General features: G+C 37.9%; 1 protein-coding gene across 1 annotated transcript; it reads right to left on the bottom strand.

Annotated features, from left to right (window-relative positions):
- Positions 1-4,216: 4,216 nt before the first annotated feature.
- On the bottom strand, positions 4,217-5,830 carry LOC125868711 (uncharacterized). Its single transcript, XM_049549300.1, has 2 exons — positions 5,190-5,830; positions 4,217-4,913 (listed from the first exon to the last, which is right to left on the bottom strand). The coding sequence occupies exons 1-2, from the start codon at positions 5,828-5,830 to the stop codon at positions 4,217-4,219; spliced, it is 1,338 nt and encodes a 445-aa protein (XP_049405257.1).
- Positions 5,831-19,710: the final 13,880 nt, after the last annotated feature.

Genomic DNA, 19,710 nt, shown 5'->3' with positions numbered 1-19,710 from the left:
CTAACTTTTAACTATTTTAGTGTAGTTATAATGCTTTAATATAAGAGGAAGAGAACTGGAACATCTTCATCCAATCCAAATGCTAAAGAAAATGCTGAGAGCTTAACTGCTGCTAGAAAAAGAGGTACCACAACACTTCAAAGTATCGGTGGACAACCATCTGGAGAAGAAAAAAGTGATGAAAAAAATAGTAAGAATAACAATGACCTATCAGGTGAAGAAAAAAGTGATAAAAATAGCAACGAAAATTCAAGTGAAAAGAAAAAAGATGGTGAGAGTCATGGAGATGAATCAAGTAGAGAGGAACAAAGTGAAGAAAGTGAAAGTGAACAATCGGATGAAAAAGAAGAAGAAGGTATTGAATCCTCTCCAAATTATGTTAAAATCATTTCCAATGATAAGTATAAGTTTAAGACCCACTTGAGTGTGTCTGGGTCTTATGATTCAAGCATCAATGCGAGAGTTGGTTTTGGAGCTCAATTTGTTGAGTTTAGAAAGATTTTAATCGCACAAAAAATTGAAAATGATTTTAAAAAATCTTGTTTTGGTCACTTTTTGAAGTTGGATCAATCTGTAGCAGTACAACTTCCAATGAAGTTAGTACATGGCCTTTGTCTTCGTCGTATATTTTCTGAAAAGAAAAAAGAGGTTTGGATTGATTATAATGGTTTGCCTCTTTGTTTTGGCATTAATGAATTCGCTATTATGACTGGACTTCGGTGTCATTCCCTACCTCCTCTAAGTCAAGAATTAGCGAAAATTGAAAAAGAAGGTGAAATTTTGGTTGATTTGGTGGGTCAATCTGCAAATGCTGTTGTACTCATAGAAAAGATGAGTGATCCATGCTTAACCAAAAAGCAAAAGCTTGCTATTAGTATGGTTTGGTTTTTGCATGGTGTATTGTGTTTAAAAAGTGCAGAAAAGAAGATAGAAACTCATTGGCTAAAGATGGCGTCCAAAAAAGGTGTGTTCAATTCATATCCATGGGGTCGAGTTAGCTTTGATCTTATCATTAGCTATCTTTTGTAAGAGCTAGATTCAACCAAATCTCAATATAATCTTCATGGATGTCCGTGGGCGTTCGCCGTAAGTAATTAAATTGATGTTTTTATTTTATAATTTTTAGTTAAATTATTATTTGACTTTATTATCTATATTAAGCTATTTTTAATGTTATATTGTAGGGTTGGGCGTTTGAAACTATTCCGGCACTTCAACGATTGGCCAAGGATTCTTCACCTGAAAAATCAATTCCAAGAATGATTAAATGGATGGCTGGAACACCTGCTTACAAGACAAATATTGATCCTATTTATCAGACAAAAGAACAAGTAAGATTATATCTACATAATATTAGTAGTTGTGTTATGCACAAGTTAAGTAGTGTAATTATTGGACAACTGAACTTGTTGTTCCGTCAACTATTCAAGTTGTCCAACAACAGTAAAAGTTGTAAACATACAACTTAGCTATTATTGTACAACTAAATTAGTTATTTCAAAAATATTATATATCTATATAATATATATAATATTAATTGTGTTATGCAATATTGAAATACTACTGTAATTATAAGACAACTAAACTTGTTTCCACAACTACTTTAGTTGTCCAACAACAATAAAAGTGATTTCCACAATCACATATTACTGAAGTTGTAATTGGACAACTGATTCAGTTGTTTTTAAATTATGAATAACTTTTTTTTTAAATGCAGATGCAAAATCAGGTTGTTCACCTTTTTCTTTTTCCAACAAACATAGAGAAGGAACAAATTTATGTTCAAGATATTGAGTCATATGAAGATAGTTCGGATCCAAAAATTGATACTTTAAAAGAAGAGTTGGCACTTGTAACAGCTATAAAACTGAATATAACTGTTGTTGAAGAAGGTCTTGAGATAACTGGTGGAGAGAATAGTGTTGCGAGAAATTATGGAGTTGAGAGAGACGGTGATGGCAAGATTGCTTTAGATACTTGTAGATCTTTTGGTGGAGTAGGAAGAGATGAATCATATTTAGCTGATCTTGGTAGGGGAGAAGATACCCCTGGTGTGATAAAAACAACAAATGTGAATGCCTTTAATAATGATTGTTGCTGTAAATGTGAAACATGTTGTGATAAGTATGAAACTCTTTTGAATGAAGTAAAATCTTTGTCAACAAAGTTAGATGGGCAGCAATCAAAGAGGACTATATATCCGAGCTATGCAAGAAAATCTCCTTATACTCCTGCGTTAAAAAGAAGGTTGGCCATGATTTCCAAAGTCAAAAATGCAATGAAGAGTAGATTGGAAGTGAATTTGTACAAACCTCTTGATGTGGAGAAAAGAGAGATCTTTAGTGTCTTCATTAGCAAAAAGGAAGAGGAAAGGAAAATGTATTTGAATGGTAGATTTAATTAACAGGACTTGGTGAGCATGACTGATCCATATTTTTTGTTCGAGCGCAAGGTAAATACTACTATATTTTTAATTTATACAATAATTTATTGATATTGAATTGACTCTCAAATTTATTTTGGCAGCATGTTGATGAGATCTTGTCCCTTATGCGCAAGAGACAGATTTGGTATCCCAAGCACTATGACCAAACAGATCTTATTTTAGATCTAAATTTCTACAACACTTTGTATGATCAGTACAACAACTTGAGAGAGAAGAGTTTAGTGGATGGTGCTCCACCAATGCATGAGGCACTCACATCGTTTGAGATGGACGGTGACATACTCAAGTACTGTAAGGGTGAAATTCCCTATCCATATGGCCGAAAGTGGAATGGAGCAAAAAGAATTTACACCGTGATGAACATAAAGAATACACACTTTATTACACTTGAATTTTTGATGGAGAAGGGCTTGATTCAAGTTTATGATTGCAATATTCATATGTGTGATGAGCCGACTTTTCTTACATTGATTCAGCCTATTCTCGAATTGTGGCCCAAACTACTCAAGCAGAGCGGGATGTTCAATCATTTGTCTGAAATTTTTTTGAATGATGCATGGTCATATGAACGTCTAAAGAATGTGTCAAGTAACAATTCTCGTGCGGCATGTGGACCATATGCCTGTGTTTTTATTGATCACTTGCTTACTGGGACAGATATGAGTTGCCTTAACGACAATGAGGTGGATAATTTTAGGATGAAATATGTTGTTGCTGTGCTTGAGAAGGAATTAATTCCTTGAGAGAGTAGTTGTGTACAAAGTTGATTTTTGTACTTCATTGACAAAACATTTGGATCAATGAAATTATTGTGTTAGTTTTTGATGTAATTATTTCAGTATTTTGTGTTTTTGATATCAACTACTTTAATTGTCTCTACAACTACTTCAATCGTCCCTGTAAGTGCTTCAGTTGTTCGTACAACTGGTTCAATTGTTCCTACAACTACTTCAGTTGTTCGTACAACTGGTTCAATTGTTTCTACAACTAGTTTAGTTGTTCCTGCAACTGGTTTAGTTGTTCCTCCAATTCTTTAGTTGTTTTGCACAAAATTACGTAGTTTATACTTAATAATTCACAAAATAACTCGATTGATCTTTAATTTTTACTAAACGACTTAGCTTATACTTAATAATCCATAAAATAACTCGATCGATCTTTAATTTTTACTAAACGACTTAGTTTATACTTAATAATTCACAAAATAACTCGATCGATCTTCAATTATTGTTAAACGACTCAGTTTATACTTAATAATCCATAAAATAATTCGATCGATCTTCAATTATTGTTAAACGACTTAGTTTATACTTAATAATCCATAAAATAACTCGATCGATCTTTAATTTTTACTAAACGACTTAGTTTATACTTAATAATTCACAAAATAACTCGATTGATCTTTAATTTTTACTAAATGACTTAGTTTATACGTAATAATTCACAAAATTACTCTATTGATCTTCAATATCAATGCGAAGTAATCTTAATAATTATAAAAATTGTCCCAACAACTATTAGAGTTGTTAGACAACTATGCGAAGTTGTTGGACAACTGTGAGAAGACGTTGGACAATTAAAAAGTTATTGGAAAAACTAAAGCAGTTGTTTAATAATGTGCAGTTAATTGAAAAACTTGACCCCTTCAACTGTATCCGTTGTCCAACAACTTTTGAAGTTGTTGGTATAAATCTAATAAAAATCTTAACTACATAATTGTTTGAACTAATCATAGCATCTGTAAATACATGTTATGCATACGATAATAACTCATGAAACTACACCATTACTTGTTCCTGCAACTTCATTCGATCTCGTAGGACATGAAGTTTTTTTGTGGCCAAATCTTTTACACAGAGAGCATTTATTTCTTTTCTTTGAAACCACTTCTCCTATAGTAGGTACTCGTTTCAGTCGCTTCCTTCCCAGTTTAGTTTTCTTTTTAGGTGGAGGTATTACTCTCTCTAAAATTTCTAGAGGAAGATTCCAAAATTCTTCAGCTGGCACTGGATAGATTGGATCTGCATATGCAAGTATATATGACTCTATCTTATAATACGGAGAAGAGTACTCATAAATCATCTTGCCATATTCATCTCCAAATTTGTGTCTGAGCGCAGCCATAGCATGTTGACAGGGTATTTTATCCAAGTCAAGCTCTCGACACAAACATATTTTACTTCGAAGATGGACCATTGCGATTCCATTGTCCGCGGTGACGCTGAAGGTGTCTTCATCAATTTGATGGACCAATAATTTATTTCCCAGATTCTTATTAGCCATTATTTTAGTTTCAGCTGAAGGAACGAAGGTGGTTTTTAACTTGGCGTATGCCATTCTTCTCTCATGAAATTTTTCCGACCATCTCTTGCTTATATCATTGAACAAGGCAATAATGGGAAATTCTCTTGCTTCATTGAACATTGCATTAACAGACTCAGCAATATTTGAGGTCAATACATCATATCTGAAATATAAAATTCAAAAATTAAAATACAAACTATTGCAGATTTTTAATAACTATTGTAGTTTTGAAAACAACTGTTTTTAATGTCCCACAACTTCTGCAGCTGTTGAAACAACTATGAAAGTTGTCCAACAACTATAATAATTGTTCCAACAACTATAATAATTGTCCCAACAACTACAATAATTGTTCGAACAACTATACTAATTATTCCAACAACTACAACAATTGTTAGAGACCTGCAATATTTATGTTTGAACTAGTAAGAAAGTTTACCTATTTCCTGGAAAATATGCTCTACTCCATTTGTGAAACCCAACATTCTCAAGATAATCAGCGACCTCCGCATTGATAATTCGGATTTGTTCAAAATGGTCATGGAACACATCTCTCCGATATGCTTTTGTTGCATGGTAATAATGTCCAAGAAAAGCTCCACAATGAAAATTTTTACGAGCATTTTCACCAAGATGCCTCGTGCAACATCCATGGTATGCTTCAGAGTAAAATTTTGATAGTGTTTTTTCTATGCTTGGATGCCTATCAGAAATAATGCACAACTCTGAAGTATCAGGGACTATGTCCAACAATTTCTCAAAAAAGTACTCATATGCGGCATCACATTCCTTATCTACTACACAAAATGCAACAGGAAAAACATGATTTTCTGTATCCTGTGCGACAGCAGACAACAAAACTCCATCGTAACGACCTCTTAAGAATGTTCCATCAACGGCTAAAACTTTTCTCATGTGCACAAACCCCCTAATCCAAGCTCCATAAGATGCAAAAAAATATTTGAACCTTCCCTTGTCATCAAGCTTTAACGATGTCTTGCTTCCTTCATTTATAGTCATAAGCATATGACGATAACCATCTAGAACTGCATATCCGTGCTTCGGTGTCCCTCTTATCATAGCCTTTGCTATCTCACTGCTTTTCCAACACTTCCAGTAACTAATCTTGCAGCCCAAATCTGCTTGCACTATATTTTTTTATGTCTTTTGTGGATGGACCTTTTCCATTCAAGTAATTAGGTTGTATGTATTCTGCAATGACATCTGCTGAGGCATGTGGATGATGACTTGTAAGGTGTTGTGCCCCACATGAGTGAATGTTGCGATACTTTGTAATTTCAAATCTATTACAACTTTTAAGTTTTGTAGCTCGCAACCACCAATCACAATTCTGATCTACACATCTAGCACAATACACATCTTTAGAACTCTTCACAGATTTGAATGTTTGATCTTTCTTCACGGAAGCAAGCTTCAACAATTTAGTTAATTCTTGTTTGTCCTTGAAAATTTTACCCTTATAAAAATCTGTGCCGTCATCATCTGTGTAGCGGCTACCTTGTGTTGATATCGAATGTAGTGAAGCTTCCTCATTTATAGGAATATCCATTGTAACAGGATGCTCTTCATCATTTACAACTGAATTTGTAGTCTCTATAATCTTCTCAACCACAGATATCCTTAAAATTGGCCTACTTTGATCATCCAAAAAAAATCGCAAATCAAGATCGTTTCTTATCCTAGAAGGAGCTCCTTTTTGCTTTTCAATAAAGCCAAGCATGTAACTAATAGAGAGATCATTTTTATCACAATCTAATTCAAACCTAGAAACAATGATGTCAACCAATTCATCGTACGTAACATTCTCGCTTATCTTTATCGGTACTGTCTCTCGGCCCTTCGAACGCCAAGTATAACGAGTAGGATTCTCCACCCATTCACCATGTAAATCAACTCCTATTATTCTATGGTCTTCCATAGAGGGAAACAATACCTGGAGACATCACAAGTAAGACATTTATCAAAGAACTGCAAAATTGCAAAAGAACATTGATTACTTGTTTTACATCTATTTAGTTACCTCACAACTATCAACAATTGGCATAAAAGTTTAGTAGCTTTGGAGACTGCTATAATTCTTCAATTATTTATTTCAACAATTAATACTTTGCCCACAATTATATTACTTGTCCTAAAAACTAATCCGTTGACCAACAACTGAACACAACTGTCAAACAACTGCAGTAGTTGTTGGGACAACTTCTATAATCGTCCGATAACTACAAACAGTTGTTGGACAACTTCTATAATCGTCCGATAGCTACAGACTGTTGTTAGACAATTTCTATATCTGACAGAGATGTTTATTTATTTCTACAAACAACTTCAGCAGTTGTCCAGACAACTACGAAAGTTGTTGGCTGAAATAATCAAATTAGATTTAATAAACCTAGCTGAAGAATGGACACAAAGTAATTTTTATACTCATCAATAATTCTCTTTTGAGTTAATTTCAAGATCAAACGGAACCAATGCAATGCAAAAAGTTCAAAAATTTTTGGTATCCATTTTCACAAAATTTTCTTGATAGATCTTCTCATAAGCCACATATATGCTTACAAATTAAGAATGATGAGGATGAAGAAAAAGAAGAAGAAGGGAATTGAGAAGCATACTTCAACCTCGTTGAAGACTTGGTAGTTGTCCTTCAGGCCCGTTGTTGAAGACGCTGCAGGTGAGCCTTTTTTCTTCTCATATATTTTAGTGAAATTTTAGGTATTTTGAGGTAAAAAATATAGGGTAAAAGTGTAAAATTTAAAAGTTTGGGGCTGTTGAGGAAAGATTTTTTAATTTCATTAATATTAATTATATATTTGTCACTTCTACCTAATATTTAAAACTTGGAGGACTCCTACCTAATTAACAAACTATTTTGTCACTTTTAATACACTATCCCACTAAGCAACCCACGGTTGCTCACTAACCCACCTAACTCTAGATGACATAGGATTTGACTAAGCAGCGAACAATGCTGCCCACTAAACCAGTTAGACACAACTGATTTACACTTTTAGATGAACTGACAAAAGATCTAATTCCTTTATAGTTTAGGATTATATTTACAAAGATAAGCACTGAAGTAAAAACCTAAGACAAGTAAAACACAACCTGCTCTATCTGGCCCATGTTGCTCTTTGGTAAGTACTTCTTGAGAGGAGTGGTTTTTGCCTTTTTGCTCTGAAAATCTATATTGCAAAAACTAAAATTTTGTTTGTGTGAAGAAGTCCTTATGAGAATAGACACAACTTTCAAGGCAATGCGATTGGCCGAGGTTTATGCCACACTTGGAGACCGTGCACAGACTTGTGTACTTTTTCCAGCTGTCAATTGTACGGATATGAATGACGGGGATCAGGTCCCCTTACAAGGTCCTCTGTTTGTCAAATCCTCAAAACTGTGACTAACATTTTTCCCCTTTTTGATGATGACAAACTCATAATGCTATATCCTCCCCATTCTCCACTTCCCCTATCTATAAGGCACCCCTAAGGCACCCGTTCCCCCTTTTGGTATCATAAAAAAGAGAGACAGTAAATCAAGATTAAAAGTAAGCATGCATAGAATGACCATAACTTTGAGCAACACATCATAGAAAAAGAATTAGACTGGAAGACATCAGAAAAATAGAAGTCCTTTTCATGGCACAAAGTAAGCATTCAATGCATTGACAATATACTGCTAAAGAGAACCCGAGACACTGCCCACACAAAAAAATAGGCAAGGAAAAAAGATGGAGAGAATTAGGAAAAGAGAGGCTGATGAGTGAGAGATTTGATGACAAGGGTAAGTCGGTCATTGGCAGAGTCATGAGCTTTGATCAACCTTTCTTGAAGATCGGCAGTTTGAGTTATAAGGGCTGCATTTTTTAGACGTAACTCTTTGACCTCTTCAGTACCAGGTCCCTTAGACTGAGCTTTGGCCAGTTGTGCCTTCAGTAATGCCATTTCAGCATCTTTCTTCCCAACAAGTGCTGTCAGTTCCTCTAGTTCATGCTTGAGTTGATCTCGTTCAACCACTAAGTGAGACATTTTACTCAGTTGTCATGTTTGACCCTCGATGCACTCACACTCGACTAAGGTACTGAGAGAAATTGATTATTTAACTATGCCATCAGTACCTGGTCCCACTGAAACTTTCAGATGATCGAACACTTTTGTGAGAAAGTATCCATATCCCATTCCATGCTTGCCTTTACGTTCAATCACCGTCTTGTGCATGTGTTCCAACATGAGTGCTGGCAGATTCAGTGGGTCGAACTTACAGAGAGATTCCATTAGGAATAAATCTGCTAAATTGGCAACTGTACGCTTCTCAGATCGAGGAAGAACCACCTTGTTCACAAACTCAAACAACAATTGGTATTCCCCTTTCACGAGCTTCTTTTAAATACCTGCACGATGCATGTCTGGAAGTTTAGAGCACTCATTAGCAGAGTGTTGAGTGCAGAGTTTTCCAGCCACGGACCTGATCCCGTCTCCAGGTACCTCTAGAATCTCTTCCAACAGCTTCTCATTTATATGCATCCTTTTATCTCCCACCAAAGTCTGAAGGCTTCCATCCTCATTGAACTTCACACTGTAATAGAACTCCCTTACTTGGTCTTCATGCATTACAAGAGATTTAGTCATGAACATGTGAGTCCATGATTGAATCTCCATTAGATCCGCCAACGAGTTCATTCCAGGTTTCTTGAGGATCGTGGGGTCAAAAACTCTCCCACCCAGGACCTTTTGTACACGCAGATTGTTAACAATATCCTGCTTGGTGTCCTCCTTTGTATTTCGCTTTCTCTTGGTATCAGGTCCCTATTCTGGTACGTTTTCAGCAACAGGCACAATCTCCACCCTTTCTTTTGATTTTCCCTTAGCCTTCTTAGTTGTTGCCTTAGCCTTCTCCCCTTTTTCAGCAGCAACCCCTTGTACAGAGAGATATCTAGATTTTACAGATTTTCCCTTTTCATTTCCCCTTTCTTGTTCCTCCCTTCGCCTTTGTATCTTAGCCAGTGGGGTATCTTCTTATTCAGTATCATTCTCTGAGTGTTCATTTTGAACCACCACCAGTCCTTCTCTAGGTATATCAATCTCCAAATTACCTGCCTTTCTCCTTCTTTTGTTTTCTTCAGTAGTTGCTTTGTTTGACTTCATGGCATCCCCCATAAATTTCTTATTAGTTGCTCTGTAACATGTTTTCTTTTTGGAGTTTCCTCAACAACCTTTTCCTTTCCTTTTGTAGTGATAGACACCATTCTTTTCTGCACTGCCCATTTGAGTGGAGGGTTGTCCTCATCAGTGTCGTTTGAGTCATTAGCAAGAGTAAGTCCAACTTCTGGCGTTCTGTCAAAGATTGGTTCGGTGTTTTCAATATAGACTTCACCAAAACTACAACTTTCCTCATTTCTCAGCCTTTCTCGCATCTGTGCCAGACTCTCTCTAACCATGTTCTCACTAGCAGCAAGGATATTCGATTCAGAATGCCGATGCTTAGGGAGGTCACCCTCAAACAAACAATCAAACAGTGTTGCCAGATGAGGACCAGGTTGGCTAGGAGGTGCGAGATTATTAAGGTCAATAGGAGACAAGGGAGTAGGACAACTCATTTCAGTATCTTTCACCGGAAGAGAGATTGACGATTTCATCGGAGAGGAAACTTCAGGAGATAAGTAAAAATCGACAGGGTCTATTTCATTAGGAGTACCTAGTACATTCCTAGGAGGAGAGGGTGATTTAGACATGAGAGTAGAAGAGCAAAGAAGAAGCCTTGAAAAGAATAAATTAGGGTTTTGGTAGAGAAAGGAACAAAGTGAATTTTGTAAAGGGATGGTGGGAAAAGATATAAAAAGGATTTGAAAAGATGTGTTAGGTCCTTGAGAGACGCGACACTTGAACTTAAAGCGATGGGACACATCGGTCAGAGTGACTGATGACTGACACATGGAGGTCTCAACAGTTCTCAATGACAGTTTTAAAATCAATGAAAAGAATGCTAACCTTTAGACAGGACCAGGTCCCTATCTGAATGCAAAAATATCACTTCTGAATAGTTAAGAGCCTTCCTCACTTCTCCAGTTTCCACTAGTATATACCTGCAAATGAAGTACATAATTGGTCTAACATGCAAGGCATTACAATCAACATGGATACCTGTTCCGCAGATCATAGCCATTGAAGGTTGGATGCCTAAGAAGAGCTAGCTCAGTCCACTTTCAACATTCCTAGCTTCAGCCTGTTAGTCACAAACTGATCTTTGCTCAAGGCTTTGTTAAAGATATCAACGATTTGATCCTCAGTTCTGTAATACTACAGACAAATAGTCCCATTTACAACATTATCCCTTAGGAAGTGATGTCTAACATCAATATGCTTGGTTCTCTTGTGTTGAACATGATTCTTCCCCATACTAACAGCACTGGTGTTGTCACATATAAGAGGGATAGTGTGAGTGAGAATTCCAAAATCCTTCAGCTGCTGCTTTATCCAAAGTAATTGAGCACTACAAGAGGATGCAGCCACATATTCTGCCTCGGCTGTGGAGAGGGCCACATAATTCTATTTCTTAGTTCCCTATGAGATGAGTGAGGAGCCTAGAAAGTGGTCCATTTCGGAAGTACTTTTCCTGTCAACCTAATAACCTGCAAAGTCTGCATCTGCGAAACCCACTAACTCAAATGAATCTCCTGCTGGGTATAAGAGGACCAGTTCCCCTGTCCCTTTTAGATACCTCATAATCCTCTTGGCAGCCTTTAGGTGCGACTCTCTGGGACAAGCTTGAAATCTTGCACACATCCCTACATTGAACACTATGTCAGGTCTACTTGTTATTAGATACAACAGTGATCTGATAATTCCCCTGTACATAGTTTGATTTACCAAGCCACCAGAATCATTAGCTCCCAATTTTGAATTGGTACTCATAGGGGTGTCAATGGGCTTTGAATCAGTCATATGAAGTTTTTTCAGCAATTCGTTGATATATTTTTCTTGACAGATTGAGGTCCCATTTGGAGTTTGCTTGATCAGCAAACCCAAGAAAAAGGTCAGCTCTCTCATCATGCTCTTCTCGAATTCATTTCCCATTAGATTAGCAAATTCTTCACATAGGACCTCAGATGTGGCTCCAAAGATGATGTAAGAATCTCTCTCCCTCTAGTCTTCAGGAACAGAGTATTGTCAATCTTCCCTCTCTTAAAATCATTTTTAGTAGAAAGCTAGATAGCCTTCCAGACCAAGCCGTAGGAGCCTATTTCAGTCCATAAAGAGTCTTGTCCAGCTTGAACACATGATTTGGGAGATCAATATCTTTGAACCCAGGTGGTTGTTTTACGTACACTTCTTCCTTCAAGTCACCATTTAGGAAAGAACTTTTGACGTCCATCTGGAACAACTTGAACTCCATATATGCTGCAAAAGCAATAAGAATTCTGATGGCCTCCATTGTGGCAACCAGAGCAAATGTTTCATCATAGTCAATGCCTTTTTCTTGATTATAGCCTTGAAACACCAACCTCGATTTGTTCCTTGTGATAATGCCATTTTCATCAAGTTTATTTCTGAACACCCACATAGTCCCAATAATAGTTTTGTCTGCAGGTCTAGGGACCAGGGGCCATACTCTGCTCCGTTCAAATTGATGGAGTTCCTCTTGCATAGAATTTACCCATTAAGTATCTGTCAATGCCTCTTTGATGTTCTTTGGCTCAATGCTGGATATGAAGGCTGAAGAAGCAACCAAATTACTTACTTTGGATCTGGTCTGCATCCCAGAATTTAAAGGAGAAATACGATTATCAAGAGGATGAGATGACTGAACTTTCCACCTGGACTGAGCATTAAGAGGTTGAGGCTGATCTGTTTGTTCTTCTTCTGCTTCCTCATGAACATTTTATTCAGGTTGAGAAGATTCGTTTGGATCTGCATTCACATAGATACCAGGTCCCTCTTCAAGCTCATCATCTTCTTTCACTTCTTCTGATGACTCCATATCAGCATTTCCTGGATCTTGAGCACTTTTAGTCACAGATTCATTCACTTCATCTCTCTGAAGCTGAAGGAGTTCTTCCAGTTCATTCTCATCTCTGTGATTTAAATCTGACAAGGCACTAGCTTCATCAAAGATCACATGAATTCTTTCTTCAATGCACAAGGTTCCTTTGTTGTACACTCTATAGGCTTTGCTGGAGGACGAGTATCCTACAAATACTCCTTCATTGCTTCTAGGGTCGAATTTTCTTAGATCATCCTTGTCATTGTTAAGTACAAAACACTTACAACCAAAATCCCTTAGATAGTTCAGCTTGGGCTTTCTGTTATATAGCAGCTCATAAGGTGTCTTGTTCAGCAAAATCTTGATCAAGCAATGGTTGGTTACATAGCAGGTAGTGTTGACTGCTTCAATCCAGAAGGATTTCAGAAGATTTAAGTCAATAAGCAAAGTTTTGTCTATGTCAACTAGAGTTCTGTTCTTTCTTTCCACAACACCATTTTGTTGAGGTGTTCTGGAGTAGAGAAGTCATGATGAATTCCATTTTCAACACATAAGTTGTCAAGCTTCGCATTTTCAAATTCAGTTCCATGATTGGACCTGATCCCTGCAATCTTACAGTCTAACTTTGCTTAAATCATCTTGATGAAGATCAATATATCGTATGTTTCCTCCTTGGACCTTAAGAAAATTGTCCAAGTGAACCTTGAATAATCATCAACAATTACCAAAATGTACTTCTTTCCACCCCTGCTCTGAATCCTCATAGGTTCGCATATATCCATGTGAATAAGTTCAAGGGAACGAGAAGAACTCACTTGCTTCTTTGACTTGAAGGTGGATCTGGTTTGTTTACCTTTGACACATGCATCACACACCTTGTTGTCACTGAACTTCAGCTTTGGTAATCCCCGGACCAGGTCCCTGGAAGAAAGTTTGTTCAACAGAGAGGAGCTCACATATCCGAGCCTTCTATGCCATAGATTGGCATTCTCACTTTGAGCACTAAGCCATGTAAGATCATCTCTCTTAGCAGTATCCATGTCAGCAATGTACATGTTCTTTTGCCTTCTTGCTGTTAGAATTACTTCCCTTGTTACCAGATTAGTAACTATGCACTTTTCTGATAGAAACTTCACTTTATTTCCCCTGTCACATATTTGAGATACACTGAGAAGACTATATTTCAGTCCACTTACGTAGTACACATTTTCAATAGCCAACCCCAAGAATATATCCCTTCTTTCCATTTCCAAAAGAGACACCTCCGCCTTAAAGTGCCTTGAGTGATAGGAAGTTGTCAGTCCTCCCAGTCATATGCTTTGAACATCCACTGTCCATGAACCAACAATGACTGCTACTTCTTCCACTCTCCTGCAATAAAGATCACTTGTTAAACTTGGGAACCCTTTTCAGTCTGAGTCCCCAGTAGGCAGATAGAGGTGTGATAAGAGAACTTTTTGTGTAATGAGGCACAATAATCTTTCTCATTTTATACCCCTTTGGAATGAGAGTAGGTCCCTTGTTTTTTGTAATTTTCTGTGTAGTGTAAGTTAGATGATTTTCCTGGGACCTTTTGAAAGTTGGACAATCCTTCTTCAGATGGCCATTAGAACTACAATGAAGACACATCAAATTGTCAGAAACAGATACATATTTGCTGTGAGGATTATAGGGAGGGTAGATGTTTGAACTACCCAGCCCTTTCCCACTGAGTTGACCTTGGCTTATGATACTAGAGATTAGCTTAGAGGAGCTTGCCCATCTCATAGATTTTTCAAGCTCTTCTTTAAGTCAGACCAGGTCCCTTTCCAGCTGATTGTTTCTCTCCAAAGCCAGTGCAAGTTTAGTCTCAACACTATTCAGGCTAGTTTCTAGCTCTAGTTGCAAGTTGCTAGCTTCTCTCTTTCCTCTGCCATATTTTTCATTTACCATTTTCATCCTTCCTTTGAGTTCTAGATTCTAAGTTTCTAGGACTACTAGTTGTTCCTCCACAACAGACACGTGTTCAACCAACCCAACCTTTTCTTCAAGAAATATATCTAGGCTATTATTCATAAAGTCCTTTTCAGTTGTTAACTCAGTAATAGAGTCAATCAATACAGCAACTAGATTTGTCAATTTCTTAATAGAATAAGTGTGCAAATCTTGTTTAATATCAGAAAGTGTTACCTCTTCCTCAGTATCTTAGTCATCAGAATTTGCCATGAGAGCAAACATGGTGTTGAACACATTTTCATCATCCTTGACCGCAACCATTGATATGTCTTCAGGGTTTTCTGACTAATCTAACTCACTAGAGGAGTCTCCTCAGACAACAAGGGCCTTCTTTACAACATAATCAACAGCCGCTCTCCTTCCCTTTTTGTCAGGGATTAGGTCCCTTCTCCTGTCCTTATCTCCTCTAGGTCTTGTATTTTCAGCCTTAGTCATAGGACAAAATCTGATGAAGTGGCCAGGCTTACCACACTTGTGGCACAGATCATTTGCAGTTGCAGCCCTGCCTGAAATTCCACCTTTTCGAAAGCCCCCATGTTTTCTCACAATTTTTTGGAATCTCCTAGTGATGTAGGCCATGTATTCTTCTTCATCAGATGTGTTTCCTGATGCGGCCTTGAGGGATAGAGATTTATCCTTCTTCACTTCCTTCTTTGATGCCTCTTAATTTCTATTCATTTCATGAGTTTGAAGACTTCGAATAAGAGCATCCATTGTGAGCACTTTCAAGTCCTTGGCCTTAGTGATAACATTAACCTTGCTCGACCAGGATTTTGGAACAACTCAAAGAATCTTCCTGACCTGTTTGCTTGTGTGAACAGGTTCACCAAGGACCGTAACTCATTCGTGATAGAGGCAAATCTAGTGCTCATTTCAGGAATAGTCTCTCCTTCTTTCATAGTGAAATTTTCATATTGGGTAGTTAGATGGTCTACCTTTGATTCTTTGACCTGCTCTGTCCCTTCATGAGCTGTCCGGAGACAGTCCCAAATCTCCTTTGCGGACTCATAGGCGGAGATACGATTATACTCTTCAGCACCAATCCCACACACCAACAACTTCTTGGCCTTGTAGCTTTTCTCTATGTTCTTTCTATCAGCTTCATCATATTGTTGACGTGTCTTTGGAACAACTCTTGTGATATCACCTTTCTTAACCTCTATTGTAGGTATAAATGGACCATCTAGCACAATGTCCCACAGCTCACTATCGTTAGCCATCAAGAAGTCGTGCATCCTCGTCTTTCACAAACTATAGAATTGCCCATTGAAACGAGGTGGTCTTGTAGACGATTGTCCTTCCTCCAAGTTAAACGGAACATCCATTCTGCACAGGAACATCTCTTGGTGTTACCCAATATAGAGAGGGCCTGCTTTGATACCAATTGTTAGAATATAGTCTTCTACTAAAAGTCAATGGACCAGGTCCCTTGACACATTAAGAACAATAATGCAAGCAAGAATAGTAAGACAAGCAAAACAGCAAAGACAACGCAAACACTTAACGTGGAAACCCCATTGCTCTAAGGGAGGTGAAAACCACGACTTGTCCTCACATGCTTTTCAAACCAAACTCCATTTCTTCTAAATAGAGCAACGATTCAGATTACAACAACTTGCAACCTAGGAATTTACCTATAAATAACTTCCTCCTAAAAGTAGTATTTCCACTACAAATAAAGCAATTAAGCAATATCATTATTGTCCACTAAGCTACCTTACACAAGATAACTTAGAATTCACTAAGAAAACCACGGTTGCCCACTAACCCACCTAACACTACATGACTTAGGATTTGACTAAGCAACGAACAATGATGCCCACTAAACCAGTTAGACACAACTGATTTAGACTTTTAGATGAGCCACCAAAAGATATAATTCCTTTATAGTTTAGGATTATATTTACAACGATAAGAACTGAAGTAAAAAACTAAGACATCTAAGACACTAGCTGCTCTATCTGGTCCATGTTGCTCTTTGGTAAGTACTTCTTGAGAGGAGTGCTTTTTGCCTTTTTGCTCTGCAAGGAACCATGCATAGCACTGAATAGGGAGCCGCCGAATACCCCAGCTACGCCTAACATGTGAAATGGGTGCATAAGGATGTTGTGCTCAGCCTGGAATACAATCATGAAATTGAAAGTCTATATTGCAAAAACTAAGGTTGTGTCTGTGTGAAGAAGTCCTTAGGAGAATAGACACAACCTTCAAGGCAATGCGATTGGCCGAGGTTTCTGCCACACTTGGAGACCGTGCACCAAACTTGTGTACTTTTTCTAGCTGTCAATTGCACGAATATGAATGACGGGGGATCAGGTCCCCTTACAAGGTCCTATGTTTGTCAAATCATCAAAACTGCAAATAACACTTAGTATTGTTGGTTTTTGGAATTTTCATTTGTTTTGTTCTTTTTCATATGGTATGTATCAGAGGGCCACAACCAGGGGTTATGTTCTTGAGCCAGTAGATAGAGCCCCAACTAGGGTCATGGCTAGATTTTAAAACTGATGTCGTGTATAAGTAACCAAACCTGTTTAGGATCAGAGTAGAGATATGACCCTTGATCCAGTTATTGAGCCCCAACAAGTACTTATTCCATTGCAATAGGTAGGGATGGGACTAGCCAAGTTACCACACTGGCCTACAATTGTGTCACAACTAAAGACGATTATCACTCAACTTATAAAGGTGTTAGGAGGTATGTAGAAGGACCTAGTGATTCCAAGAGGGTAGCGTGCCATTGCGACTCCTAATGTAGAGGTACCACCAACACCTGTGGTTCCTCATCCTAAAGTAGTTGAGGCAGCCATGTCAGTATAGTAGTAGAAGATATCATGCCATTTTTTTAGATTGGATTCTTTGATATTTTAAGGGGATGCATGTATGGATGTTTATGAGTTCATGACTAGCTATTGTGAGAGATTGTAGACACTGGATCGAGTTGAGTCTATAGGGGATCACTGTATGGCATATCTAGACAAAACAGCCAGGCTATGGTGGCATTCGTGTATGGAATATAGACCAACTAGGTCACCTTCCCTGACATAGAGATGAGTTCTTTAGGTTGGAGCAAGACTCCATATCTGTACCAGAGTACGGGACCCATTATCACGAGCTCTCAAGACATGCTATAATAATTCTACCTAAAGAAGAAGAAAGAGTTTGATATTTTGTCCAAGATTTGAGATTTCCGCTCCAGATAGAAACAGAGTTTGTGGCAGATGGGTAGATCCTTTATGGATGTAATTGACTATGCTCGTACTATGGAGGAGCTCCGTCATGAGGTCCGTGAAGTGGAAATAAGAGGGCACGTTTCAAGGCAGCTTCAATGTGTCGCAGTGCTGTGATAGGCTACTTTTTGGTAGAGGACAACATGTTTATTAGCCCAAGAAAAGTGTAGCTGACCAATTCAGGCCTCACTCCAGACTTCGGGCCTTGGAGGCCGGGGTGGATCAGATAGTCTTCCTTCTAGACTTTGGGGTAACCGAGGTTGTTTTGATTGTGTTGAGGTTAGCCATTATGTTAGAGATTTACGCATGCCAGGGTTGTAACACCTCTAAGTAAGGTTAGTAGGGGTAGTCCCTAGGATGCTCAAGGAGGGGCATATGTAGGTAAAACATATGGTAGAGCTGGAGCCTAGACGGGGGGAGGACGAGAGCATTTCCTAATGATGCCTTTTGGGTTGACAAATGACTTAGCGATGTTCATGAACTTGATCATGTGTGTTTTCAGGCCTTATATAGACTTCTTCTTCATTGGGTTCATCGATGATATTCTTGTCTTCTCAAGCAGTATAGAGGAGAACGAGTAACATATTAAGATTGTGATCTAGATTTGGAGAAATTAGCGGCTTTATGCCAAGTTCCCAAAGTGTGAGTTTTGTCTTGAGTCTGTAACAATCTTGGGGCATGTGGTGTCCAAATATGGGATTATGGTAGACTCCACAAAGATTGAGGCAGTTCGTGGTTGGCCAAGGCCCACCTTAGTGTTAGAAATTCAAAGTTTTATTGGATTGGCATACTGCTATAGAGGGTTTATCAAGGTCTTCTCTTCTGTAGTAGTACCCCACTATTGATTTGGATCTGTCGATATTAGTTTTTGTTCTCAAAATTTGGAGGCACTACTTGTACAAAGTTCATTGTGAAATCTTCACAGATCACTAGAATCTTCAGAATATTTTACGCCAAAAGGACCTTAATTCGAGGAAGCGTATATAGATTGAGCTTCTAAAGAACTATGACCTCTCTATTTAATACCATCCAAGTAAGGTAAATGTGGTGGCAATGCCTTGAGCCTGAAGGCAAGTATAGGGAGTCTAGATTTCCTTTCAATTTTAGAGAGACCTTTGGCTTTTGACACCCATTCCTTTGTCAATAGGTTGGTGTGACTTGATATATCTTGGATCTTCGTTAATTTTTAGCTTGTATTGAGGCTCGCTCTACCCTAAGGGAGCCAATTCATGATCGACAGTTCAAGGATGAGATTTTGGTGGCCATTCATGATTGTTTTTTTAGTAGTGATGCTGGTGAGGTGACCTTATAATCTTAGGGTGTTTTGAGATTAGGCAACCATATTTGTGTTCCTCAATTTGGAGATTTGATTAAATGGTACTTCAGGAGGCTCACAACTCTAGGTATTCTATTTAATAGGTCACGACAAATATGTATAGAGATTTGAGGTAGCATTATTGGTGGATCTATATGAAGAAGGATATAGAAGACTATGTTGCTTGTTACTTATGTTGTCAGTAGATGAAGGTCGAGCACTTGAGGCCTGGTGGTAAGTTTTAAAGATTATCCATTCTTGAGTGAAAGTGGGAGGGAATCAACATGAACTTTTTTATGGGGTTGCTGCAGACTCTTGAGGTGTTGATATAATTTGAGTCATCGTGGATCAATTAATCAAGTCGACTCATTTCTTGCATGTTCACTCTTCCTTCAGTGCCAAGAGTTTAGCTTGTATCT

Source organism: Solanum stenotomum, chromosome 6, assembly GCF_019186545.1.
Source record: "Solanum stenotomum isolate F172 chromosome 6, ASM1918654v1, whole genome shotgun sequence".
Taxonomy (NCBI): Eukaryota; Viridiplantae; Streptophyta; class Magnoliopsida; order Solanales; family Solanaceae; genus Solanum; species Solanum stenotomum.
This window is presented reverse-complemented; position numbering and strand designations above follow the sequence as displayed.

Excerpts from the sequence above, each read along its gene's own strand:
- LOC125868711 (XM_049549300.1), bottom strand. The coding sequence starts at position 5,830 with ATGATAAGAGGGACACCGAAGCACGGATATGCAGTTCTAGATGGTTAT. Across the intron at positions 4,914-5,189 it reads GCATATTTTCCAGGAAATAG|ATATGATGTATTGACCTCAA; the intron begins GTAAACTTTCTT and ends TTTATATTTCAG.